General features: G+C 38.7%; 2 protein-coding genes across 4 annotated transcripts in view; both read left to right on the top strand.

Annotated features, from left to right (window-relative positions):
• The first annotated feature begins 662 nt into the window (after window positions 1–662).
• TXNRD1 (thioredoxin reductase 1) overlaps window positions 663–27,998 on the top strand; it is a 56,371-nt gene continuing 29,035 nt past the window's right edge. Inside the window, exons 1-5 of one of the 2 annotated variants that reach the window (XM_012772725.3) lie at window positions 687–766; window positions 19,736–20,073; window positions 21,781–21,903; window positions 23,684–23,756; window positions 26,859–26,978. In XM_012772725.3, the coding sequence (XP_012628179.1) occupies window positions 19,768–20,073; window positions 21,781–21,903; window positions 23,684–23,756; window positions 26,859–26,978 (622 nt within the window). In that variant the 5' untranslated portion in view covers window positions 687–766; window positions 19,736–19,767. Of the gene's footprint in view, window positions 767–19,735; window positions 20,074–21,780; window positions 21,904–23,683; window positions 23,757–26,858; window positions 26,979–27,998 lie in introns of both variants that reach the window. The other variant, XM_012772726.2, reaches the window with a different exon arrangement.
• Window positions 666–12,703, top strand: EID3 (EP300 interacting inhibitor of differentiation 3). Of its 2 annotated transcripts, XM_076007071.1 has the most exons (3): window positions 666–766; window positions 10,284–11,114; window positions 11,342–12,703. In XM_076007071.1, the coding sequence occupies exon 3, from the start codon at window positions 11,383–11,385 to the stop codon at window positions 12,436–12,438; it is 1,056 nt and encodes a 351-aa protein (XP_075863186.1). In that variant the 5' UTR covers window positions 666–766; window positions 10,284–11,114; window positions 11,342–11,382; the 3' UTR covers window positions 12,439–12,703. The 2 variants fall into 2 exon arrangements, with proteins under 2 accessions (XP_075863186.1, XP_012628182.1); XM_012772728.3 differs by lacking the exons at window positions 666–766; window positions 10,284–11,114 and having other exon boundaries at window positions 11,159–12,703.

Raw genomic sequence — 27,998 nt, 5'->3', positions numbered from 1 at the left:
ATGAATGGTCCTGATGTCAGTGTGGAGGCTGTTTTTCATTGTGTCACTGACTCATTCTCTACTGAGTTAACCCCTTTGTGAAACTGGACCATTAGTTCCCTGTCTTATCTAGAGTGTTCCGTATTGCTTCAGGATTCGTTTTTAAAAGCACCCTAAGTGGCAGAGTGTTCTTAATTTTGCTCCGTGGTTTCAAATTTAAAGGAAACATTGGAAGTTGAATTTTGGCATTTTGTATAGATGCAGAATTCAAAGCAAGATCAAATTGGGAGGTGTTTTGTGAAAGCTGAGATACCTGTGTCTTAAGCTTTTTTTATTTTAAAGCTTTCTGAATTCTGTGTTTACTGGGAAAGTAGGACGTTTAATATTAGCGGAGTCTTGCAGTGATTTAACTGACCGGAACTCTGACGTTCTTAGTTAGCCTTGAGGCCCTGTTTTCTGCTAGTGTGCAGGTTTGCCGGGGCTAGAGTCCAAGCCAAGCCTGACTGTGGGTTTTAGTCATTGTCAGAAATGGAGCAAGTCATGCTAACTTGCAAAGGAGTCACCCGCGGGCAGAGTCCGTGGCTGCTGGGCTGGGACGGAAGCCCCGCCCCGCGCAGTTCCCGCCGGGCCGTCTGGGAGGAAGACCTTACGCGCTCCACTCTGCTTTTGTGCCGCAGAAGACCGCCAGGGCCTAGAAGCGGCGCTCTCGGAATTGACCGCGGAGACCGACGTGCCGGTTGTGTTTGTGAAACAGAGAAAGATAGGCGGCCATGGCTCAATCTTGAAGGTAAGATAAGTAACGTGTCTTTTAAACTGGGAGTGTGAGCTCACCAAGGCCGGCGTGCTGGCAGCCCTTCCTTTTAAAGCCGGCGTGGATGTCAGTGAGCCCCCAAATGGAGCACAGCGTTAGAAAATGACCAGAAACGCTCATGGTCTAGCTCACATGCTAATCAGAGTTGGTCAGATGATGGGCAAAAGTCACAGTTGGGAAGCTTGAAAGGAAATTTTTAACTATTTTCATCTTTTAAAAATTGTTCTTTTCCTTCTTATATTACCTTACTCTTTCACTCCCAGAAAGGTAAATGAAAAATTTTAGTAGCAATGTAATTGCTAAATGTTAATTGTTTAGGGAAGTACTAAGAAAAGGGATCAGGAAATGCTTATCTTCACCAAGTGGGCCCTGTCTTCTTCCTCTAATTTTCTGAGGGATGCGGGACCCCAAAACCCTAGGCTCTCGGGAGAGCAACCAAGGGAGCTTCTTTCACATGTCTCTTTTTCTAGCCCAGAGTTAACAGTTGGGTGGAGGGGAAAAAAGAAAAGAAATCTTCCCTTTGGCTGGTGGCAGGTAAGGTGGAAATCCTTTCTTGGGACTGCACCTGCAGTATTGTAAAAATGCTGGGAGATTAGGTGCATGTTTAATGGGCTAGGACAACCTGGATGATGCTCTACATCATGTGTAGTTGATCACCACCTTCCATAATCCCTTCACTTTGATCCATCTGAGTTTTGCAGATTATATATTTGTCCTTATCCACTTATATCTGTGTAACTTTTAAGAAGTGAAACTCATACTTGAACATTGCTATCTTAGAAGTAAAGCCGAGGCCTGGGTTAAATGTAAAAATATACTTAGATGTGTGCACCTTATGAAGGATATTAACAGTTAGTTAGCATTTTTATCTACTATCTTTTTTGCTTCTAAAAGTATTTATCTTTTTGAAGAATGGTAATAGGAAATGAAGCTAGACTTCAAAGACAAATAGCAAATTAATGGAAAAATAATTAAAGGGGATACAAAGGCTTTTAGCTGTAGTTAAAATATGTTACTCAGACCTTTAGTTTGCAAGTAAAATGAGACAAAGGTCTATTAATATTCCTTCCTGTCTGATTATTCTGTTCTCTTCACCTGTGTTGTAAGTTTACATTTTAAAAGTTATATGGGCATTTGATCTTTATATAATGCTACTGATGTTCTTGGTTTTAACGGTAATGAAATAAAGAGTCACTCTTTTTATAAGCTTTGGAACTCACTCTATTGAGAAAATGTGATGTTTTCAATTCCATATGATCATGGTTAATTTCGGGCATTTAGTGGAGTACAGTGCCATGAATGAAAAGTGAACCAACAAGATATGCTTAAAATAAATTATTTAGCACATCTCTTAAGTCAACTTATTCTGTGTTGTATCATTTGATTTATTTTTGGTTTTTAATGAGTGCTAAGAAATGGAAGAAGAGACACAACAAGGTAAAGACTATTGGTTTCAAAGGTTTGTGACTTTTCAGCCAATTGTTGCCCACATTTGAAGCTAAATGGTGGGTTTTGAAAATCTTCAGGCAACAGTGAGTTTGAGTGGAGAAAGGCATATATTTAGTGGAGAACCGAGTGTGAATGGAGTTAGCGTTATAATCCTACAGCGCACACCTTTAAAATAAAGGTTAAGGTTTCATACTTTTAATTGCAAAATAAGTAATGGAGGCGGACCTCTAAAATGTCCTTTTCCTTTCTCCTCTTTATTGTTTCTTCCCTTGTTTCTCTTTTTCCCCAATAAACCATAGCAAAACCTACTTCGCTTTCCTTTGTGTATAGAAGACTGGAAGGAACTGGTGAGCCTAGGTCACTCCTTAAAGGAAGAAGGCTTTCCAGAAGAGTGTTTCAAAAAGGTGTAGTCTACAGACCACCTGCGCAGAATCCGCTAGAGTGCTTCTAATATAAGCATACCTAGGCTCTACCCGACTTCTTCAGAGGTAGACCCTCTGGAAGGGACTAGGAGTCTGCCTTTTCGCTGCCCCCGCCCCCCCCAAGTTCCCTCCGGTAATTCATAGGATAAACATCAAGTTCGAGACTATTTTAAAGTGTAAGGTAGTTTGGTCAAGATCACTTGATAAAATAATTTGAATTGGGGAAAACAAAGGACTACTGTTTAATATCCAAAAGATATTAGAAAACAGCAAATGGTATCTCAGTAGAGGAGTAACACTTTATATTGAACACTTTAACACTTAATAGAAAAATAGGGACATATGCTACTTTTTCTTTTTTTAATCAATACTTGTGAAAGGAGGGAAATATGCTATTTGTGGCCAGGTCTTGTATGTCCATGTGTAAAATTGGAACTAGGGAGCTACTAAATTCTAAGAACTATGAATAGAGTTCCTACTGCTCAAAGATATCTGGCTTTCATAAACATCTTTGTTTTTAAGGCAAGATTCCAGTATTCTTATAGGGAACCTGTCTTGTATATAAGTCAGTGTCTCTGAGATTCCAGAGTTTTGAAACAACTTGAATAGATAACTATTGGTAGTACTGAGAGGAAAAGTAAAGTGAATGAAAAAGTACTTACTGGAACACTGTTAGACATAGTTAAGACTTTAGTAGTTTGAAATAATCTTCGGAGATAAAACAGGCAACTCAGTGTTTAAATAATTTCTTCAGGGCAATAATAGAGATGACCGACACAAAACAATGCATGATTTACATCCAGGTGAATTAATGCAGTTTCAGAAAGAGCTGAGGTGTTGTCATGCTGTAGTCAGGCTTGGTGGCCCCATGTTCCAGAAGCCTTGGGGGGTAGACACTGTTAACAAAGGCAGGTCTCCTTTCAAGCCTAACTTCTAAAGTTACCAGAAACTAGACTCTTTATTGAATAGACGGCAGGAAATGAGTAGTAATTGAATAACTCTTCTAGTTTTCTTTCTTACTATTCTATCAAACTACCAAAACTTGACAGGAAACTCAGTTTCTTTTGTAAATCTTTCCTCTGAGAGAATCTCTTCTTGGGAGATTAGTAATGTATCTGCTTTTGGCCTGTGTAAGGTTGAGGCCTGAGGCAGACTGGAGGATTGCTTTGAAGATGAGGGAAATAAACAGGTTTTCTGGCTTTAGTTAGGAGAAGATAAGAGATAAGGACTACCAAGATTTAAAAGAAGCATAGATGTTTAGGATTGCAAATAAATTTATCTGGTGCTGATTATAGTAGAATTTTACTGATTTTGAATCCATGTTAACACTCAATGTCCCCTCCTTCCAATTCTACCAAGTAACAACACAAACATCTTTGTTTGGTGTGTATCTGTTCTTTTATAGTAGCATCGCTATTCTGGTGGTCCAGGTTTCAGATTTCTTTTCTCCTATTTACTCACCAGGACCTGACTGTTTAGACATCAGCCTACTGCCTCTATTTACTCTTGTCTGGACTAGGGTACTCATTTCCTCTTGCCTAAACCATCTCCTCAATCTCTAAATGGCCTCCCACTTCAATCTCCCTCCTCTTCCACTTCATCTACTGCCAGGGTCATCTTCCTGATTGCTACTTCACTGCACCCAGATCTGCATCCAGGATGAAGTGCACTCTGTAGCTGGGTATTCAGTATCCTCCGGGGTCTGGCCCTAACCTGCTTTTCTGGTTATCTCCTGTTTTTCTGGTCATCTCCTGTTTTTTTGGTTATCTTCCGCTCTGTTCCCTCATTCACTGGAATCACCTGGAAATACTGTTGGAGCTGTCATCCCTAAAATTTTCCTCTTATGTTCTATTCTTTCAATTCCTGTCTTTTCTTCCTGCCCAAACCCATTTTTCCAGCTGTTCAGAGTACAAGGTCAGATTTGGCCATTCCTTTCCTCCTTTGTGCTTCTACCACACTCTCACAAATCCTTATCTTTGGGAAAGGAAGAATCCTGCCAAGGATAATTTTTTGCCTTACATATTGAGATTGGAGAGCTAATCTTTTTTTTTATTTTTTATTTTTTTTTTTGTATATATATCTTAGTTGGCCAATTAATTTGTTTCTATTTATAGTAGAGACGGGGTCTCGCTCTTGCGAGAGCTGGTTTCGAACTCCTGACCTTGAGCAATCCGCCCGCCTCGGCCTCCCAGAGTGCTAGGATTACAGGCGTGAGCCACCGCGCCCGGCCTGGAGAGCTAATCTTAAACTTTGTGCCTGTGGTTCCAGGAATATGTTTGAGCTCAGCAGATACCTATGTGAACATGCCCATTAATAACTGCCATTTATCAAATGCCTGTTATACTTAGTTGTAATACTTAGTGGGTTAAATCCTCACAATGGTCCTATTAAGGAGGTGGTATTTTCCAGTTTTACAGACTGGCACCCAGGCCTGCTTGTATGCAAATCTCACTGTTGTGTATTCATACTTATGGCACTTGGCTTTGTGTTATTGCTATTGAGATACATGCCTGTCTCCTTGATGCCATTGTGTGTTCATGATTCAGGGTCAACCCCTTGCAAATCTTGGTATTTGTAGCATAGCGCTGGCATATAGTAGGCATTCATTCATTAAATGCTTACTGAATAGAACTGCATTCCTTCATGCCTACTAAATGTAAGTTCCTTTAGGAAAAGAATGATATATTTTTGTATTTCCATGTGTTTTTTAATACGTAGTATGCATTTGGTAAATAGTAATAGTTCTTGAGTGAATGGCTGGTGCTAGGGTCAGAAGAGACTCACTTAAGTGAAGGATTTAGCAATAGGATGTGTGATTTATTGAAGATAGGCTGACTCTATCAGGGACCAAGATCTAAGTTGTTCAGAAGTGATTCTAGGCAGCATATTATAAAGCAGTTCAGAATTTTAAAAGCTATATGATAGCAACATTGTCTGCTTTCAGCATTTTATGCAAGTAGGTTGGAAAGAAAGTCACATCATGTCTAGTTAGCTACTATTTATTAAGTATTGTTGACATTGAGCTAGGCACTATTTTTGTTATCTTTACCACAAGTCTATAGGGCAGTGTACATATTTAAAAATACATGTCAATAAATGTTTATATATGATTTTAAAAATATGGTCACAACCACTCTATGGCAGAGTGAGACATCCAATAGACTCATGTTACAAACTAAATGGAAACTAATAAAGCAGATTTTTTATTTGAACCCAGGCCTCCAGAGCTGAGTTCCTTCAACACTACCTCTTTTATTTTTTTTTTTATTTATTTTTTTTTTTTTTTGAGACAGAGTCTCGCTTTGTTGCCCAGGCTAGAGTGAGTGCCATGGCGTCAGCCTAGCTCACAGCAACCTCAAACTCCTGGGCTCCAGCGATCCTTCTGCCTCAGCCTCCCGAGTAGCTGGGACTACAGGCATGCGCCACCATGCCCGGCTAATTTTTTACATATATATATCAGTTGGCCAATTAATTTCTTTCTATTTATAGTAGAGACGGGGTCTCGCTCTTGCTCAGGCTGGTTTTGAACTCCTGACCTTGAGCAATCCGCCCGCCTCGGCCTCCCAAGAGCTAGGATTATAGGCGTGAGCCACCGCGCCCGGCCAACACTACCTCTTTTAATAGCTCATACCTAGTGTGTTCCTACTCTCCCACTCTATAAAAATGATGTTCCTGGTCATTGCAGACTCCTGAGGTGTCGTTGAGGCTCTTGTAACCTGAAAGGACCTTTGTTTATATTCTTGAGGCTTGGCAAGTCAGCCAGTACTGGGGTTTCTAAGTGTCATTAAATGTATGACTTGACCACAGAGCAAGGGTGGAGATTATATATACTCTAAAGTATTTCAGTGTGTGAGTCCAAATTATTTAGTGGGACTTGACTTTCATTATATCTTTAACTTCAGTAATATTAATGCCATCTTATTTGAATAGAGCTGTTATTTATAGCCTCTTTTGAATACCGGACTATTTAAAAAATCTGCTGAGACCGGGTGCTGTGACTCACACCTGTAATTCTAGCACTCTGGGAGGCTGAGGTGGGAGGATGGCTCAAGGTCAGGAGTTCAAAACCAGCCTGAGCAAGAGCAAGACCTCTTCTCTACTAAAAACAGAAAGAAATTAATTGACCAACTAAAAATATATAGAAAAAAAAATTAGCCTGGCATGGTGGCACGTGCCTGTAGTCCCAGCTACTCCCAGTTACTCGGGAGGCTGAGGCAGGAGGATCACTTGAACCAAGGAGTTTGAGGTTGTTGTGAGCTAGGCTGATGCCACGCCACTCTAACTTGGGCAACAGAGTGAGATTCTATCTCAAAAAAACCAGAATCTGCTGAGATCCAAGGTACCAATTATAAGAAAAATGCACTTAAATAAATTTGCATATACATTCAGATTACTTGCTTCAGACTATCTGGTAGAGAGATTTACCCTTCAGAGTATACTACATACAATTTCATTAGTTGAAACCTTAGATTTTTTTATTTTGTCATATGGCACATTTCTTTTCACTGACATTTGTTATACTGGAATATTTATTATTCCTGTATTCCTCTTGATTTAACCTTTAAAAATACTTTTCTGTTCCTAAAGCAATCCAGAAGTGAAACTTAATGGTCTATGTACATTTTTTTTACATTTTCTATCTTTGGCATAATTTATGATTTACTAAGTACCTGTTCAATAGTTGAAAACTGTCAGGTCCATTACATAATTCTGATTCAATATAGTTAATTGTATGATGTAAATACAGTTGTCCCTTGGTATACTCGGGATTGGTTCCAGGACCCCTGAGTATACCCAGATCCATGGGTAGTCAAGTCCAGAAGTCATCCCGGCAAAACCTCTGTATATGAAGTCTGTTCTCCGTATTCCAGCATTTCACATCAGGCAAATACTGTATTTTTTGCTCCTCATTTGGTATAAATGGACCCATGCAGTCCAAACCTGGGTTTTTCGAGGGCCCAGTATAGTAGTATCCCAATTCTCAAATGATGACACTGGAGGCTGAGAGGTTAAGCAAGCTTCCTAAGATAATATTAATACAAATAGCTAATAGATCAAGATTAGAACCCAGATTTGTCTCCTCTCACAGTCCATGGTCTTTTTAAAAACTCATTTAAAAATACAGATATCTGTCTTGATTATAGCAAAGTTTACCTTTAATATTAAAAATACTAAAAAACAAAAAAATTTAAAAAGCAAAAAATATATATACAACATAGCTTTAAAGAAAATTAAGATGAAAGTGGAACTATATCTGATACCTTGCTACTCTGGCAAATCAAACTAGGACTTTTAGAACATTTCTTCAAAGCTCAGTATTAAACAGATATCCTGGTGGTCTGAGTGGAGATAAGCTGCTATGAAAGAAGGAACATTGAAGTTTGGGAAGGTAGCTGATAGCAGGAGAAGTATATCTCTTAGAGTGTGGTGCTCAAATGTGACTGGTTCCTGGTTTTTGGTATAGATTAGTCATGTAATAAAAACCTCATTGAAGGCTGATGTGGCTTATGCCTGTTAATCTTAGCACTCCAGGAGGCCTAGGTGGGTGGATTATTTGAACTCAGGAGTGCGAGACCACCCTGAGCAAGAAAGGGACACCCCATGTCTACCAAAAATAGAAAAAATTAGCCGGGCACGGTGGTGCATGCCTGTAGTCCCAGCTACTCGGGAGGCTGAGGCAGAAGGATCGCTTGTGCCTAGGAGTTTGAGGTTACTGTGAGCTAGGCTGATGCCACAGCATTCTAGCCAGGGCAACTGAGAGACTGTCTCAAAAAAAAAACCATTCCGAAAGAATAGTGGACCCTACTATGGAAGTTCTTTCATTTGGCCATAAAGAGGCCTGTAACCTTTGTCATCCAGCCCGTCATGTTTGTGTTGAGCAGGAGGGATTGTAGAAAGAGCTTAAGAATGCTTGGAATTAATCTGAAATGTAAGAAAAGGGACTGAAAAATAATATAGGTGAATAGAAGAAAGGAAATGGAAGGTTATATTGAGCCCTGGGCAGCAACTCTTGAGAGAAGAAAGAGGAAAAAGGAGGAAAAGAGGAGCTAAATTATCTCTGAGGCCAATTTATGTCTCTTGGTTGCCTGGACTAGTCTTGCTGCAAGAAGAAGACAGATCTTTGTGATTTCTTTGAAGTACCAGTGTACTTATTGCTTTCTTTTATTCCTAGTCATAGAGAATTTACCAGTATAATTTAAAATTATATAGTGCTATTGCTTCTTTTTAAGCTGATTTAAGTAATTTTTGGTGGCAGTTGAACCTTATGTTAGAAAATGGTTGTTTAATAATTTAAAGATTCACCAGCATAGTAATCCCATTCTTAAAATGATTTGGGGAAAATCATTAGTCTTGATTGTTTTGCTTTGTAGCAATGTCTAAAACCTTGTGTTCCAAAGGCAGATTTTTAAAGGCAAAATATAAGGCCAATTCTGCCTTTCTGAGGATTATCTAAGTTACATGTTAACTGCGGTTCTTGGGGATCCTTTATAGAATAAATTCAACACTGGAAATCACAACTTATTAATGTGATGCTTGCCTTGATGTGCTCTGTTGCTCTAAGCAAGTTGTGTGGGCTGTTATCTCCTGAGAAATCCTTGTAAATAGTATTAGTAAGACTTTATAAGTAGGTTGGGAGAATTAATATAGTTTTCTAAAGCATTTTGAAATTCTTAGATGAAAGGCTCTATGGAGCAAATTGGTGTCAGCCTGTTTTCCCTTCTCTGAGCCAGGAGGAAATAGGCACCTTAGGGTGGGAAGGGTTGGCTTAGTCATTTGAAGTTCTTTTATAAATTACTCTTATTGAATTTAAAGTGGACATCAGAAGCTCCCAAGAATATAGTTCACTGTTAAACTTTTTGGATTTAGGTCTTGGAATTCTTAACTGTATTTTCACCTAAGATTTAAAACAGGTTTAAATAGTAGTTTGTAATTGGCAAGACTTGGGAAAGATATGGATCCTGGGTCTCAACTTGTCTTTCCCTAATTGTTTATTTCAGAGAAGGGAAAAGACTGACTTTTTCTGAAGAGCAGTCAATTTTACTTAGAATGTGTAGGATCTAGTACTTCCACTAATCTGTAAAATTAATCTTTGCTGCCAAATAATTTGCAATAGGTAATGGAACAAAGTTTCTACTCTACATTCATTTATACATTCAGTGCATGCTTAGTGCATCCATGTGAAAACAGCTACGTTTGGAAGATTAAAAACATTCTTATTTTTGAGAAGCTAACAGTCTAATAGGGCAGGATAATATTCATGTATATATGCACAAGTAATCCTAATACATGTTTTTGAAAAATGCATGTTTCTTCCTGAATTACCCATAGTTGAAAAAAATAATTGTGAACTGAGGATTTTGGAGTAACTTAATAGGTTTTGCTATTCATGCATTTGCAAGAAACTTTCTTCTAATGCCAAAGAAGCATGAACTGGTCTAGATGCATAAGCAAAAGGTAGGGCTCGTTTACTTACTGTTGCTTTGAAACCCATGATTGACAGGGTCCCCCTTTTTTTGTATTTTTAATGCGCTACTGTTGTAGGCTGAAAATCTGTTGATCTTGAGGGTTGGTTTGTGTGCATGCTCTCTTTAAAAACAAGATGTATTCCTTCCCATTGTTAGGTATACTTTGCTGTTATTTGTGTGACTGATAAACAGAGCCTCCTCTTCAGCTGCAAGTGAATTTCCATAGACTCTCCCAGTAAGCCATTGGGTGAATTTTCCAACACAGTTGAGTCACCCAGTTTACAGACTAAGCTTTTTATATCCTTTTAACAAATTGTGTCTAAAATCTTTATAGCTTTGCTCATCTTTTAGGGTTCAGAATTACTACCCATCTAGAGTCTGCGGCCTTTAGCTTTTGGCAGGCTTCCAAATAAACAGCTCTTTTGCGGAGAATCCTACCCACTCTATTCTTATACCCTTCCGTGGTGGGGAACCAAAATTTACTTTAGTGATGCGCATGCCCAGCACTCACTTCTCTAATGCGTTAGCAGGGATTCTCACGGCTCCCCCTAACCTCTAGGTCCTTGAGGTGGGATTGGGCGGAAGAAGAGATTTAGCTTTTGAAGAGGTGCGAAAGTAATTAACGCAATTTACATTTTTATAATGAATTCCAATCACCTTGCAAAGGAACCTGAGAGTTGGCCTGTTTGTCATGGAGGTTCCGCATTTCACGGCCCTTGGCCTTACCGGCATTATGTAGCCTAGCCAAAAACAGAACACCAGATAAAACACCTCTTAATCATAGTAAGAACGAAAACTGTAGGTCAACTGAACCTATATGGCAGCGAATGTTTTAAAGCGCAGGACCTTTAGTCTCCACCAAACTTATGTCATATGCTTGTCCAAAAGTGTTTCTTTAACAGTTAAGTGACAGTAAACGCTAGAAGGAATACCTGCCCCACGATTAGTGCGTGTGGATTTGCGGCCCACTACTGCGCGGTTCCGAGCGTGAGTACGCCGGGGCGGGGCTCTGCGGGGCGGGGCTCCGCGGGGCGGGGCGTCCTTGCGCGGGGGGCGGGCCCGGCCGGGCTGGGCTCTTGTGCGCATGGGCGGCGTCCTCTTCGGCTCGAGCTGCCCCTTCGATTTCCGCCGGCGTCAGAAACGCTGGGCAGGCGGTTAGCCGAGCGCCCCGGCTGCCTGAGCGCCGCTCATATCCGATATGTCTGACGAAAAAGGTTCCCTGAAGGGAGACGAAGAGAAAGGAGGGGAGCCGCTCATGACCTTCACCGTTAGAGAGTACTCGGTGAAACAGGTGGAGGAGGCGGAACCGATGAAGGTGGAAGTGGCGGCGGGGGGTGATGGCTGCTCTGACGACCTCAGCTCTGGAGAGGCCGACATCGACCCAAACCTCCTGGGGCTTGCAGATGATGAAGAGAAATGTCGGAATATCCGCAAGCAGTACCGGCAGCTCATCTACAGCGTCCAGCAGAACCGCGATGACATCGTGAACACCGCGAGCGACTCGTTAACCGAGGCACTTGAAGAAGCCAACATCCTGTTTGACGGGGTGAGCCGAACAAGAGAAGCAGCCCTTGATGCCCAGTTTCTTGTTTTGGCTTCTGATTTGGGTAAAGAAAAAGCAAAGCAGTTAAACTCTGATATGAGCTTTTTTAATCAAGTGACATTTTGTGACTTTCTGTTTATGTTTGTGGGTCTGAATTGGATGGAACATGATGAGCGTGATGAATTGAGTGGTTGTGATGATAATATAGCTCTTTCCTTCTGGGAGACAGTACAAAAGGAAGCAACATCCTGGATAGTACAAGCTGAAACATTCCACTTTATTTTTGGTTCTTTCAAGCCAGAACCTTCTGCACCAAAACCCCGACTTGGACATCAGAAAAAAGTTCGTAAAATGGAAGAAAATGGGGATATGCCTACAAAGTTGAGGAAGTTGGACCTAAATAGTAATCAAGAAGCAACAGAAAAAGAAGTAGAAAGAATATTGGGATTGTTGCAAACCTACTTTCGAAAGTATCCTGATACTCCTGTGTCATATTTTGAATTTGTGATTGATCCAAACTCTTTTTCTCGCACGGTGGAGAACATATTTTATGTTTCTTTCATTATAAGAGATGGTTTTGCAAGAATAAGGCTTGACCAAGACAGGCTGCCAATATTAGAGCCAATTAATATTAACCAAATGGATGACGAAAATGATCCCAGTTCCCATGGCAGGAAACAAGGAGTTATATCTTTAAGTTTACAGGACTGGAAAAATATTGTGGCGACTTTTGAAATTTCAGAGGCCATGATCAAAAACTCATACTAAGTATTTTTTCTTAGTATAGGATCACTTTTGTGGTTTTTCTGAAATATCTCAAAATGGATAGTAATATCTAAACAGAAGCACATAATGTATTTCTTGTAAAGTGAAAAAGCATTTTCAAAAACATCAGAAATTGTTTTACTGTGAGTGTATTTTACTTGGTAATTTATAAGGTCATCTGTTATTAAAAAAATTCACTGGCATGTTTATGGAAAAGTTTTTTTGTACGTCTTCTAAGATTAAATAAAAAGTATTGAATATCATAAAAGGTATTTGGTAATTTGCAAAAAGAACAAAAATAATTTACCCAAATCAGTTATGATTCTCTGATATTGCATTGCTTTGTCACAGGGACCAAGAGAATCCCATAAGGGGCTCCGAGCCTAAGCAGGTTGGGGGAAGAGTGGGTGAAAAAAATTAAGAAAAATTATTTGTAAGGCAGTAAACATGTAATGTTTTGACCATAAAACATTTTTCATTGCAGAGAGGACTCATTAAGATTTATGAGTGGGTTTTCATATTCTAAACAATTTATCCTGTGATCAGTCTCAAAGAAGCATCTGCTGTAGTAGTGGAGGCATCAACTAAGGGCTGAAAGGTGAGTCAGAATAAGATGGGGAAAAAGCATTCTAGGCAGGAGAGTAGTGAGGTCAGACATGGAATTGTGAGAAGTTAAGGGCTTGAAGGGACCATCAGATTTATGGAACAACTATTCCTTTTGAATGTTAAACTAGGGAAAAATTGAATGACTGTTAGTATGCTCAGAGGTAGAAGATATTTTTGTCCAGCTACAGCTTCAAACAAAATTCAGTTGTAGGCTTTATCTAGTTAGTTTATTTCTTCTCTGGTCCCTAATTTCCCTTTGTGTTCTCTGCTAGTATGCAGAGTGTCCTTCAGAATTCATCATGTAACAGGTTTGAATATTTGTCCCAGTTCAGTTTTTCATTTCTTAGTAGAACTGTAAATGCCTGGAAACAGTCCCTTTTAAACTAAAATATGTCTTATCCAAATGATCTTCACTTACTATAAAACCATCAATGGTTTTGAGGTCTTCTCTAAAGTTAATAGCTGTTAAAATATACATCAAGATGACCACTTGTTTTCTTTGTTTTTACCAGTTGTCATGACACAGGTTACCTTATCAGTTTGAAATTTTGAAATTAAAATGACTGTTTACCTTGAAGCAAAAGAAGATAAAAGTTCAGTCATAGAGATTAAGAACCACACTGCAAATCTGGTTTCCCACTAATGACATAGCTTAATGTTGCAGGTCTAAAAAACTGAACTTTAGGAAAATATTACAGATTTTAAAAAAATTATCATATAATAAAACCACTTTCTGATAAAGGACCTGGGATCGTATCCTGATTCTGTAGCATTCTAGTTGTGTACTTTGGGTAAATTATATAACCTGTAAACTTCAGACTTTTGATCTACCAAGTGGGAATAGTACCTATCAAGTTTACAGTAAAGATTAAAGTATGAAATACTCTGTTGTGCAATGGATAGTGCATTGGACTTCTAAAGTATGAAATGTTTGTGACAAGTACTTTGAAATATCAATTACTGGGTATGGTATAATGGGAAAAGAAGAGATTTATAATCATATAGATCTGGTTTCAATTCTTGGCTCTTGGGCAAATTTCTTAATCTCGAAGGGCCTCTCGTATCTTTTATACGAAATGGGAATGACATCCACTTGGAAGACTTTATTGTGGGAGTTAAATGAGATAACGTATATAAAACATCCAGCATAGTATCTTTCTCATTGTAGACACTCATGTTAGTATTCCACACTCTAGATCAGGGTCAGCAAATTCCATGGTGCCACTTCCTTTCATGGTAACATCTCTTGTAATAGTTCATTCACTTTCCTTTGAGTGTAGACATAAGTTCTTCCTTATAGTTTTTAGACCCTTGCCATTGTCCTGGAGAATCTATTGCCAAGTGATTAGAATCGGCACATTGTTAATTTACTCAACTGCTTGAATATCCATTGTGCCAGTAACTGCTCTAGGCACTGGGGAAAAAGTGATGGGTAGAAAATCACCCATCTCTCAATAGAATTTATATTTTAGAGGTGCTGAAATATACAGATTTATATCCTATTGCTTCTGTAACAAATTACCATTTGGTGGCTTTACACAATTATTTTACAGTTCTGGACATTGGACATCCAACTAAAATTCATCTCCCTGGGCTAAAATCAAGGCTATCAGCAGGTCTGGTTCCTTCTGGAGGGAGTTCCTTCTGAGGGAGAACCAGTTCCTTCTGAGGGGGAATCTATTCCCCTTGCTTTTTTCAGCTTCTGGAGCCACCTGCATTCCTTGACTCAAAGTCCCTTCCTCCATTTTCAAAGCTGGCAATGCAACCTCTTTCTTTTGTCATTACTTCTGGAATCAAGTCTCCCTTACCTCCGTCTTCTAAGAACACTTGTGATTCCATTGGGCCTACTTAGATAATCCTGGAAAATCTATCTCTAGAACCTTAATCACATCTCCAAAGTCTCTTTTACAGGTAACATAGTCACTGGTTCTAGGAATTCAGACTTTGACATTGAGAGGAACTATTTTTCAGCCTATCACAGGAAAAGAGAACAATATTCCTATTAAATCATGATTGCTCTGAAGAAAAATTGCTTGGATAGTGGTTGAGGTGTGCTACTTCAGAAAGGGGCTGGTAAGGGAAAGCCCCCGGGAGGAGAAATTTGAAATGTAATCTCTTTGTCATAAGTTGTTTACCAGAATACAATCATGCACCGAATAAGGTCAGCCATGTGCTGCATGAGATCACGGACTGCATATATGGCAATGGTCCCATAAGATTATAAATGGAGCTAAAACATTCTTAATCAACTTACTGAGTTGGTAACCCTCCTAAAGTTACAGAGCATACCTCTTCAAGAAGAGCATCAGGTCCTTTAGGAGATACTCCAGAAGAAGGCATTGTTATCATATTCAGAGACAGCTCCATGCATGGAGACAGGGTCTTGCTCTTTTGCCTAGAGTGCAATGGCACAATCATAGCTCATTGCAACCTCAAATTCCTAGGCTAAAGTGATCCTCCTGCCTCAGCCTCCCAAGTAGCTGGGACTACAGGCATGTACCACCACGCCTGGCCTACTCCATGCACATTATTGCCACTATAGACACTCCAGTGGGATAAGTTATGAAGATGGAAGAGTGATATTGATGATCCTGATCCTGTGTAGGCCTAGGCTGATGTGTGTTATAGTTTTCAACAAAAAAGTTTTAAAAGTAAAAAGCTTTCAAAAATAGAAAAAGGCTTATAAAATAAAGTATTTTTATACAGTTGTACAATGTGTTTTAAGCTAAGTGTTATTACAGAAGAGTCAAAATGTTCAAAAATGTTACAGTAAGCTAAGGTTAATTATTGATAAAAGAAAAAAATTTTAAATGAATTTAACCTAAGTGTACAGTGTTTATAAAGTCTGTAGTAGCGTACAGTAATGTCCTAGGTGGTCACATTCACTCACCCCTCATTCAATGACTCACCTAGAGCAACTTCTAGTACTGCAAGTTCCATTCATGGTAAGTGCCCTATAGAGGTATACCATTTTTTATCTTTCATACTGTATTTTTACTGTGGTTTTTCTGTGTTTAGATATACAAATACCATTGTGTTATAGCTGGCTATAGTATTTAGTATAGTAACATGCTATACAGGTTTGTGGCCTAGGCTATGCTGTATAGCCTAGGTGTGTAGTAGGCTATACCATCTAGGTTTGTGTAAGTATACTCTAGGTGGTTTGCACAATTATGAAATGGCCTAATGACACATTTCTCAGAACATATCCCCATCATTAAGTAATACATGACTGTACTTGATAGAGTACTTGTATTGTTCAGTTGACCCTTGAACAATATAGGGGCTTGGGATGCCAACAGCCTGTGCAGTTAAATCTGAATATAACTTTTGACTCCCCCAAAACTTAACTATTAATAGCCTACTCCTGTGTTTGTTTTTTATTTTGGTTTGGTGTTTTTGTTTTGTTTTGTTTTTGTTTTGAGACAGTCTCACTCTGTTGCCCGGGCTAGATGCCATGGCATCAGCCTAGGTCACAGCAACCTCAAACTCCTGGGCTCAAGTGATCTTTCTGCCTCAGCCTCCCTAGTAGCTAGGACTACAGGCATGTTCTGCCTTGTCCAGCTAATTTTTTCTATATATTTTTAGTTGGCCAGTTAATTTCTTTCTATTTTTAGTAGAGATGGGGTCTCGCTCTTGCTCAGGCTGGTTTCCAACTCCTGACCTTGAGCCATCCTCCCACCTCAGCCTCCCAGAGTGCTAGGATTATAGGCGTGAGCCACCGCACCAGGCTGGTTTGGTTTTTTTGATAGCCCAGACATGAGCTTGTATGGTATTAGGGAAAGTCATGCTGTCTATTTGTACATGAGGTATAAAACATGCAATTCAATCAATTGGGCACATTTGGGATTTGGGGAATAAGAATTCTTCTATAGCAGTGGCTCTAAATCTTATCTGCTGTTTAGGTCTTTTCTTCAACTGAAACCTACACTACCAACTATTCACCATTTCTTTTAGTATCTCTATGATCACTTTTGTGCCTTACTATGTAGCTAATATATTGAATACTTTGTGATAGAACTGTATTACATTTACATGGATTGTCCAATTTTGTTCACATAAAACCCCAGTGAGGTACATGTTTCGTCACCTTTGTTTTTGCAAACAAGAAAACCATGGCAGGAGAATTTAGACAACTTGCCCAAGATCACATGTAAGTGGCAAAGTCAGATTCAGATCTGGATGAAATCGAAGCTGCTATGCTAAGTAACCCCCTTGGACTTTTTAAAAGTGTTTTCCATTCAATTTTATGAATAAGAAAACTGAAGCCCAGCCTCTTGGTATGCATAGCAGAGTTGAAACTAGTACCCAGGTCTTTTATTCTAAAAGTGTTTTTGAATATCACATATATGCAGAGTTGGTACTGGGGCTGCAGAGATGAAAGACAAGATGCCTGTCTGCAGAGTCGATAGGATTGTGTGATGGTGGCAGTGGGATCTCAGAGAAGGAGCACTCACCCAGGGGCTGTCAAGTAAAGGCTTCCAGTTACAAATTGAAGGGCATAAAAGCCTGGAGTGGAGAAAAGAGGACATCCTGGGTAAGGGAGCATTCGGTGCTAAGTGCCCTGACAATGTGTTACTGGCATTACAAAGAAAAAAAAGGAGACTGTTTGGCAACTTGCCAGAGATTTGATGGATAAAATGGGCCTTGTATTGGGGTCTTAGAGTGTTGCTAAAAGAACCTCCCAACCCACAGAGACAAGCTTTTGAAGGATAATATGTTTGTGTACACTGAATAAAAATAAGACATCATGCTAGTCTTGCTATATACTAGATCAGGATTTGATAGGAAGAAAGACATTTCAGGTGGGTTGGTGCAAGGAAACTCAGGGGACACCTGTAAATCATACCGCAGAGTTTCTTGTTTTAGCCCCAGGCAGTTTCCCTTCTGCAGGAAGTAGACAGTAACTTAAAGGGATTTGTTCCTGCTGGCCACTGTGTTAACATGTGTATCTCCCTTAAGCCCAGCCATTTGATAAAGGTCAGGAGTTTGTTCACTTCATTAAGGATTAGATGATTGGTCCAAGCCACCCAGCTGTGAGAGTGGTAGAGCAAGTATTTTAACCCAGGTTAGTTCAACCCCAGGGCCTTTTATAATGGTAGGAAAAAAAACAGTATAAATCTGGCAAAGGATAGGAATCATGTTTTGGAGGAAAATCAGGATTGCTTATTCTAATTTTAAAGAACTCTGCCACCATTGAATTGCTTCTGTATTGTGCCATTTTGCAGGAGTCTGGAGCAGTGTTTTACTAGGAGTGGGGTGGGGGGAGAAGCATGTGAGGGGCAGATGGAAGAAAAGAAAACTATCCAATATGTAAGTCTGGCCAACCTGAAGGTGAGGTGTGCATCTACGATTATATTCTACAGCAGTGGTTCTCAAAGTGTGTCTTGTTCCTCTGGGGGCCCCTGAAGTTCTTTCTGTGGTATAATAATTTTGAGGTCAAAATTATTTTTATAATGCTAAGATGCTATTTGCCCTTTTTACTCTAATTCTCTTGCATGTCTACCATGGGGTTTTCCGGTGGCTATGTGACAGGTGATGTTGCAAGAGATTGCATGGAGAAACAGATAAGAACCATCTTTTTTTTTTTTCAACACATTAAGACCATGGAACAAAGAGTTATATCTTTTGTTAAGCCAGACATTAAAGAGAATTGTGAAGATACAAAACAGTGCTACTCTTCTAACTTTTCAAAAAATATTTCTAGAAAAATGTTCATGTTAACATGAAATAGGTGCATTCTTTTTAAATTTATTAAGAAATATTTTAAGTTTTTTCTTATTTTCAATTTGTAATATAGTAAATATTAGTACATAAAACCCAAATTAACAAAAAAGCTCTTTGAAGTCATAAATAATTGAAGATTGTAAAGAGGCCCTGAGACTAAAGGGGTCCTGTGTCATCCACCAAGTCAGCAGCCATTATTCCTAGCAATTAATTGGAGGAGGGTAGAGGCATTGTTCTCCTGTCTCTCCTTACGTTGTGTCTGCTCCCTTACGCTGTCTGGAGCAGCTGTCTTCTATTGTCTCTTTCTTACACTGTCTGCAGGAGCTGTCTTCTGCTGTCTCTCAATACTACTTATGTGTGCTGAGAATGACAGCACTTTTCATTTTAGCTTGAATTAAAATTTAAAATAATATTTAGCTCTAGGGTCAACTGAATGCTTCAATTACCTGTGTCTTCCTGATTTTACCTTATAGAGTTAACGATGTTCAGGCTCACCCAGAGCTTGCTTTGTAAAAATCTCTGCGCTGATTGCTAAAATTTGACTTTAAGCTTGAACCATAAGAACCCAGGTTAGATACAGAACTTCAGTAAAGAACAGATTGTAAACATTGGTGGAGGGGAGTATGTGCTTTTTAGCATGAGGATACATTTTCTTTGATTTGTTCCAGTAGGCATGTGGGGGGAGGTAGGTTTTAAGAACTGGTAGTTTTCATTTAGACAGGCAGTTACTGTGTCCTGTTGCCATCAGTGCTGACTTCATACAGATAAAATGAGGTTAAGATTAAAAAATTAGGTTGTATGTTATTTTTCCAACAGAACATCTAGCAGCATTAGTTATCTTTTTTAAACCAGCAAGTCAGCTGCATGCTTTGTGAGATCATCTAGGGAGTAATACTCGATAATCTGAAGCTTATATTGATCCTTTGATCTGAATGGCTATTATTACCAAATTGTTTTTCCCCCACAGTGCCTTTTATTGAAGGAGGAACCTTGGCCATAATGCCAGTTGATGAATACTGGTTGTGTTTACCAGCCTCTCACATTAGACCTCTTGTGCAGACTGTCAGGGTGGCGCTGTCTTGTCCCCACTGTTGCTGGTTTCCAGGTGTTCTCCCTTCAGTCCCTGTGCCACCATGTGTACCTGCCATGCTCTCCAGGGGTAGTCACAGTGCTGTATTTCCTCCTCCACATTCTTCCACTGCAACTCCTTCTGCAGCCCAAGTACCCTGTTCTGCTGATCCCAAGTTCTGCCTTCCACCCCCTACATCTGATGGTAGGAAGGAGAGAAATATGCAGTGTGGGCTGGTAAGTTTGGGCTTTTTTGCTTATTAAGGTTAAGATTTGATTTTTAAAAATCATTTTATTATGCTTGTTAACAACTTTTCCAATATCTTGTTAGCACAGATTTTCATTTTAATAAAAGGTAGTATTAAATATATCACCAAACCAGTATTCTAAACCAATATGAAATATAACTAATATGCATTAAAAACTACCAGAATGAAAGGATTTTTAAAATTGAGAGTCTAACACCAAAGTTATAAAGTCTGTTACATGCTAAGTCTATGGAAACTAAATACTAAACTTAGGAGACTTCATGCATATGCAGATTAAAGGAATGAGCTTCATAGAGTCATGCATATAAAATATAGAAGTAGCAACTTTTGCATTCAATTTTTCATGCAGGTCAGTTCCAATTAATAATTTTGTTTTGAATTTCTAGATTTTATGCTTCAGCTAAATGGTATAGAAAAGTCTTAAATATTTGGCTGATTTTTTTAATTTCAAAATATTAAGGAGGTACAAATGTATTAGGCTACATGGGTTGCTTTGTAATGCTTTAAGTCCTGGCTATCTGTATGCCCATCACCTAAATAGTGTTCATTGTACCTGTTTGTCCCTCGCCCGCTCTCCCTTTCCTGCTGGTTGATTTCCACTGAGTTTTACTTTCCTTTGTCCACATGTGTGCTTATTGGTTCATTTCAGTTTAATAATGAGTACAGGCGGTATTGGTTTTTCCATTCTTGAGATACTTCACTTAGGAAAATGGTCTCCAGTTCCATCCAGATTGTTATAAAAGGTATTAATTTATCTTTTTTATGGCTGAGTAGTACTCCATGGTATAAACATACCACATTTTATTAATCCCCTCATGAATTCATGGGCATTTGGGTTGATTTCACATCTTTGCTATTGTGAATTGTGCTGTAATAAACATTTGAGTGCAAGTGTCTTTTTGATAAAACAACTTGTTTTCCTTTGGGTAAATACCAATAGTAGGATTGCTGGATGGAATGGTAGGTCTGCTTTTAGTTCTTTGAGGAATGTCCATACTGTTTTCTATAGAAGTTGCACTATTAAAAATTTTCAGTCCCAGCAACAGTGTATAAGCATTCCTTTCTCTCTGCATCCATGCCAGCATCTATTGTTTTGGGACTTTTTAATAAAAGCCATTCTAACTGGGGTAAGGTAATGGCTCATTGTGGTTTTAAAAATTGTTAAATAGAGATTATTAGCAGTGGCTGTATTTACCAAGCCCTTATCTTAGTCTGAGTCCTTAATCCTTCCATTTTACCTTTGTTTAGAAAGTAAAGATGATTGTTAAACTATATGGTATATGGATGCTTCTGTTAAAAACATATAGTACAAATGTTTTTTGAAACTTAATTTAAAACTTAGTTAAAAAATCATAGGAAAAAAGAGCTGATGATTAAACTTGATTGGTTTTTTTGGGCTATCAGGACCTTACCTTGTGCAGAAGTACAATATGAAGGCTTCAGAGTAGTTAATGGTGATGTGAAAAGCATTAGGAAACAGTCCTTAAGGCTAATAACCAAAAAGAAAGCAACTATCTGAAGGTTTTCCATTTGTATGCCATAATACGAATCAAAACAACATTTTTTCCTTCAAAAATTTCTTTTGTTTTTCTTTAAAGAAAGGTTTTCTTACAAAGCTTTTTGGACATTGCAAATTTTAAGTTAAATTATTTTCTCTTCTATTATTTTTATTTAGGCTTACCAGGAGGGCAGACTTCAAAAGCTACTAAAAATGAATGGTTCTGAGGGTCTTCCTGAGTCCTATGACTATGACCTTATCATCATTGGAGGCGGCTCAGGAGGACTGGCAGCTGCTAAGGCAAGGCTCTTTGAGTTGTTTGTTATCTGGATTATGGTTACAATATTGACATTCCTAGCAGAGTTCTCTGTATTCTCTGTGGAGTTTTTTTGATCCACTCTTGTGACATTTTGCACATTAATTTGGGCAGGACATGACCATGTTAAGGGACCACTTCATAAATCATTTTTCTAGATTGAAATATATGTTTTTTTTAATATAGAAGTACAGGGCTCAGTATTTTGGGACACATTTTTATTCATTTTAAATTTTGTTGACTTCAAAGATTATAAGGATGTTGTGTGGAAATGGTTTGAAATTAAACAAGTACATTCTTTGTCAATATTTATGTTTGTTTTTTTCACTTGATGATTTCCCTATTCACAACCCCTTCTCCCCAGTAGAAGGAAAGAAAGAGCAGTTGAATTTGTTGAATTTATTTATTAAAAGTGATTTACTTTCTGTGTATATGGGGTGATCTAAGAGAGTAACCACTAACTCTGTGGCTTGGGGGTAATTGGGAAAAGAATATATAAATAAGGAAGGCTAGGAATGAGGCTCCTGATCCTGAATCAAGATACATTTCCCAGGTGAAGAGCCCTTGGGCTTGTCATCCCTACCCAATAGGTTTTTTGTGTTTGCTTTTGTTTTTCTTGTTTTTATTTTTTTGAGACAGTCTCAAGGTAGAGTGCAGTGGTGTCATCATAGCTCACTGCAGGCTCACACTCCTGGGCTCAAGTGATACTCTTGACTCAGCCTCTTGAGTAGCTGGGACTACAGGAGAACACCACCTTGCCCAGCTAATTTTTCTATTTTTAGTAGAGATACAGTCTTGCTCTTGTTCATGCTAGTCTCAAACTCCTGAACTTAAGCAATTCTCCTGCCTCGGCCTCCCAGACTGCTAGGATTGTAGGCTTGAGCCACCTTGCCTGGCTGGTTCATTTAAAAGATGAAGTGGTTATTATACTCCCCTAAGGTGTAGCTTGTGGTGAATCAGTAAAGGTGGATTCAAATGAAGCTGCCTAAATTAAGAGGAGGCCAATGTCTAGCATGAAGCAGTGTTTTGCTGAAAGTGATTTCAGGAGTAATACCTGATACATTTTACTGTAGTGATAGTGTATTTGAAGGACACATAGACCCAGTCCTTTCAGATAATCTTTGGAGACCTAGTTGCCAGTATGCAAAGTTTATTCTGAGATAGATAAAAGATATTCTGCAAAATAAATTTCTGACTATTTTCCCTCATGTTCCTAAAAATGGATTTGAAAACCAGATAGACTGTCTTTTTCATGGGCCACTCATGTGAAAATTTTAGTAAATCTGACAATTTCAGAAGAAAAATTTCTCCAGTATTCTGCCACAGAAACCAAATTAGATAAAACTTTGAAATGCTTTAAAAAATATTACCTCATAGGACACAGGTTGGGTCAAGGGCTGTAGACTATCAGTAGACCAGCTACTTAGCACTTGCTTGGAAATGGCCACTTTTTTTCAGATTATTGCTTAATCTGTTATTGTTTAAGTGGAATTATATAAGAAGATTCTAAGGTTTCCAGCTGATTCTAACAATTTTACAACTATAACCTACATAACTTTCAAATCTACCCTCATAACTATCTGAATCTCTTTAATTTTTATCTTGGAGTTGAACTAATCATCATGGTATATGAAATTCCCAGGTGTTAATAACTAGTTATGCTCTAGGCATTATAGTTTAATAACAATGGCATGGATTTTAACAGCCCATTTCCACTCTATCATGTTAACTTTTCCAACTCATTTTAATAATTTTATTTTTCAGGAGGCAGCCAAATATGACAAGAAGGTGATGGTCCTCGATTTTGTCACTCCCACCCCTCTTGGAACTAGATGGGGTAAGCTTTTAAAGTAATTCTAGAAGTGATTTTGCAGAAGCACGTTTTTCCCTGGCACTGATCTAAGTGACTCCTAAAACCTGATAAAATTAAACAAAATAAAACATATATCTCTTTCATTTGAACTAAGTTAAGGTGATCTTAAGTTAAATGCTGAAAATATAGATGCTTTAGCACAGAGTCAAGGTAGTACAAACCTTATCAACAAGCTATGATATAAAGGTAAATATTTGAGTAATCTAGTTTATTTAGGGGCTTAATAACTGAAAATTTAAACATTTCATCTATGGATATCTGTTTTAAATATTCCTCATATATTCATTGAGAATTGGAATCACATACCTTAATGGATACCCTTGCTGCTTCTGATTCTTGGTGAATTATATGTTTATTATTCATTTATTTAGCAAATGTTTATTGAACACTTACTATGAACCAGGCCATAGGGATATAGCAGTGAACATGGTACACACAGAGTTCCTGCCCTTGTGGTGCTTATATTCTAGGCAGGGACAAAAGAACTTTATGAATTGTGATAAGTGGTAATGAAAGAAATTATATAGTGGGATAGAGAGAACTAGGTAAAGGAGAGAGTTTAGCTTTGAGAAGATTATCCAGGAAGGCTTCTGAAGAGGTGGTATGTAGAAGAGGCGTAAAGAATGAGAATGAGCTATACAGTTATATCCTAGAAGGTAAGGCAGAACCTTCCAGGCAGCTTTTCTCTGTCTTGCTCAGAGAATAGTACATACAAAGACCCTGAGGTAGTTAAGAGTCCTGCTTGGTATGGCATGGGTAGGACGAGTTAGAAGTGGTAGTATGAGCTAAGACTGGAGAGGAAGGCAGGTATCAGACTGTACAGGACCTTGTAGGTCATGATGAGGAATTTGGACTAATCAAAGCATATAGCAGAAAGCCTTTGAGGAACTTAAGGTAGAGAAATGATGTGATATGTAAATTTTTAAAAGATTGCTTGGCTGCTTACATTAGAAGGAGGCAAGAAGCAGGAAGTCCACATTAGGTGGTGTCACAATTTCTGATTCATTCATTTAGCACATATTTGTTGAGTGTCAACGCTGCATCAGGCACTATTCTTGGTGCTACGTATGTACCCTCTGCCCTGTGGAGCTTACACGCCATAGTGGCACTCTGATAGCATTCTACTAAGAGGACTTACCTTTGAGCTGTGCAGTCCACTGCCATCTCTCATTCTTACATCATTTTTGCCACCTCCCCACTTGTCTGCATTTTTTTTTTTTTTTTTTTTTGAGACAGAGTCTCGCTTTTATTGCCCAGGCTAGAGTGAATGCCGTGGCTTCAGCCTAGCTCACAGCAACCTCAATCTCCTGGGCTCAGGCAATCCTCCTGCCTCAGCCTCCCAAGTAGCTGGGACTACAGCCATGCACCACCATGCCTGGCTAATTTTTTCTATATATATTAGTTGGACAATTAGTTTCTTTCTATTTATAGTAGAGACGGGGTCTTGCTCTTGCTCAGGCTGGTTTCGAACTCCTGACCTCGAGCAATCCGCCCGTCTCGGCCTCCCAGAGTGCTAGGATTACAGGCGTGAGCCACAGCGCCTGGCCTGCATTTTGTTTTAATGAAAACAAGCTATTCACCGTATTTTTTAAGCTTAGGGATGCTAAACCTTTTTTTAGGGGATGAGGAGAGTCAAGAATCCTTGATAGTCTATTAGAATTAAACAAAAACTATAGGCTACCTCCTTTAAAAAATGCATATATATGTTAAATTTTAAATGTAGTTTTAGACCCACTGAATTCATCAGGTAGTTTGTGCATAGATTCAGTGGTAAGTATAGATGCTTCTCAACTTATGGTGCAGGTTTATGTACTGATAAAGCCAGCATAAGTTGAAGATATCCTAAGTTGAAAATACATTTAAGGATGGGCATAGTGGCTCATGCTTGTAATCCCAGTGTTTTGGAAGGCTGAGGCAGGAGGACCAAGAGTTCGAGACCAACGTGGACAACATAGTGAGACCCTGTCTCTATTAAAAAATTAACCAGGCCGGGCGCGGTGGCTCACGCCTGTAATCCTAGCTCTCTGGGAGGCCGAGGCGGGCGGATCGCTCGAGGTCGGGAGTTCGAAACCAGCCTGAGCAAGAGTGAGACCCCGTCTCTACTATAAATAGAAAGAAACTAATTGGCCAACTAATATATATACAAAAAATTAGCCGGGCATGGTGGCTCATGCCTGTAGTCCCAGCTACTTGGGAGGCTGAGACAGAAGGATCGCTTGAGCCCAGGAGTTTGAGGTTGCTGTGAGCTAGGCTGACGCCACGGCACTCACTCTAGCCTGGGCAACAAAGCAAGACTCTGTCTCAAAAAAAAAAAAAAAAAAAATTAACCAGGCCTGGTAGCATGTGCCTGTAGTCCTAGCTACTTGGGAGACGGAGGCAGAAGGATTCCTTGAGTCAGGAGGTTGAGGTTACAGTGAGCTATGATTGGGCCACTGTACTCTATCCTGGGCAACACAGTGAGACCCTGTCTCTGGGAAAAAAAAAAAAAAGAAGAAGAAGAAGATGATGCATTTAATATACCTAATTTACCACACATCTTAGCTCAGCCTAGCCTACCTTAAACATACTGAGAACACTTTAACATTAACCTATAGATGGGAAAAATCATCTAACACAAAGCCTATTTTATAATAAAGTATTGAATATCTTGTGTAATTTATTGAATACTGTACTGAAGTGAAACACAGAATGGTTGCATGGGTATTATTGTAAAATTGAAAAATTACATGTAAAACCATTGTTAAGTTTGGGACCATCTCTGTAGGGTTATGCACATAGTAAAATTTCAATTTCTGGCATCTTTATTAATTAATTTTGAATCTTTGAAGTATATGTAGAGTGTGGGAATCTGCCTCTTTGTTTTGTGTTAGGATGAATTACTGTGTATGGTAAATAAAGCTCTCTGAATTTAGAAACATCATGAGACTTAGAAATAAATTATATAAATGGTATTGGCTCCATTAAGCAAATAAATTATGATGCTTCCTAGAACTGTAATAATCATTGAACTTTTTCTTAGAAGCCTTGTAAAGCAGTCTGTAAACTGATTTCTCAATGTTGTTGCAGGTCTTGGAGGAACATGTGTGAATGTAGGCTGCATTCCTAAAAAACTGATGCACCAAGCAGCTTTGTTAGGGCAAGCCTTACAAGACTCTCGAAACTACGGATGGAAAGTCGAGGAGAAGGGTATGGGAGGGAAAACTACTCTTCTGTGTGTGCTTTTGGGGGTTTGAGCTGTGGTCTGGGAATGTATTTTTCATTTTTACGAGGCTAGCAAATACCCTGGAAGTTGTTTTTATTGTTTACATTTTTTATGAATAAAATCACTGCAGTTATCCTTTGTCAGGTAGTTACTACAGTAACAATAGATACTGTGCTTGGAGTATGGTATTTTTTTATAGGAGAAAACCAGTTTTTTTTCAAATAAGTTCTTAACATAGTTTTTGTAAGAAGTCATACAATGTTTGTAATTTGTAAAAAAGTATTAATTGCATTTGTTTTCTTTTGAAGCTGTTGCATTTTTCTCTCCTTTCAAAGAAGTCCATTTTATGGTCTGATATTTGTGGGGAGTGGTGATTGTTTATTGAGGAGGGAATGATTAGACTTTGTTGGATTAAAAATATTTAGAGTATACTAGAAAGCCTAGACAAGTTGAAAAGGCAATTGTTAACTTTAGCGAGTAGATTGCATTATCTGGTAGCAGAATAAAGTGAGGCTTGGCACAGCTTCGTGACTAATTAATAACATATATATCACTCTGTCCTTGAAGAGTGAAACTCCAACCCCTGTAGATTTGAGATTTATAGGGTGTGGGAAATTTGAGGGAAAATATTCCAGCCAGTAACTAAACTGTTCTGTGGTTTTTTCAGAGTTTTAATTAACAGTTTATTAAATATAGAAATAAGACAAATATGTGGTTGAAAACTTTTGCCTCCCGCTCAAACTAGTCATGCTTCCTTTGTTGATGCTGCTTTTTCCCATTTAAAAATAATAGTACTTATTTTAAGTCTGGAATCTTTGAAAATCAGTTACTTTTAAAGTTTTTTTAAGTTGGAGTCACATCTATTTCTTCAGACCCTTACGAGAAAGAGGGATATAAAAAGAAATTTGGTAAAGTATTGGTAATTATTGCAGCTAAATGATTGGCACATGTGGGTGATGTATGTCCCATTCCTGTTAGAGAAACATCGAGTCTTGCCTTTTTTC

Source organism: Microcebus murinus, chromosome 10 (assembly GCF_040939455.1).
Source record: "Microcebus murinus isolate Inina chromosome 10, M.murinus_Inina_mat1.0, whole genome shotgun sequence".
NCBI lineage: Eukaryota > Metazoa > Chordata > Mammalia > Primates > Cheirogaleidae > Microcebus > Microcebus murinus.
This window is presented reverse-complemented; position numbering and strand designations above follow the sequence as displayed.

Coding starts and splice junctions, on each gene's coding strand:
- EID3 (XM_012772728.3), top strand. CDS start 11,326: ATGTCTGACGAAAAAGGTTCCCTGAAGGGAGACGAAGAGAAAGGAGGG.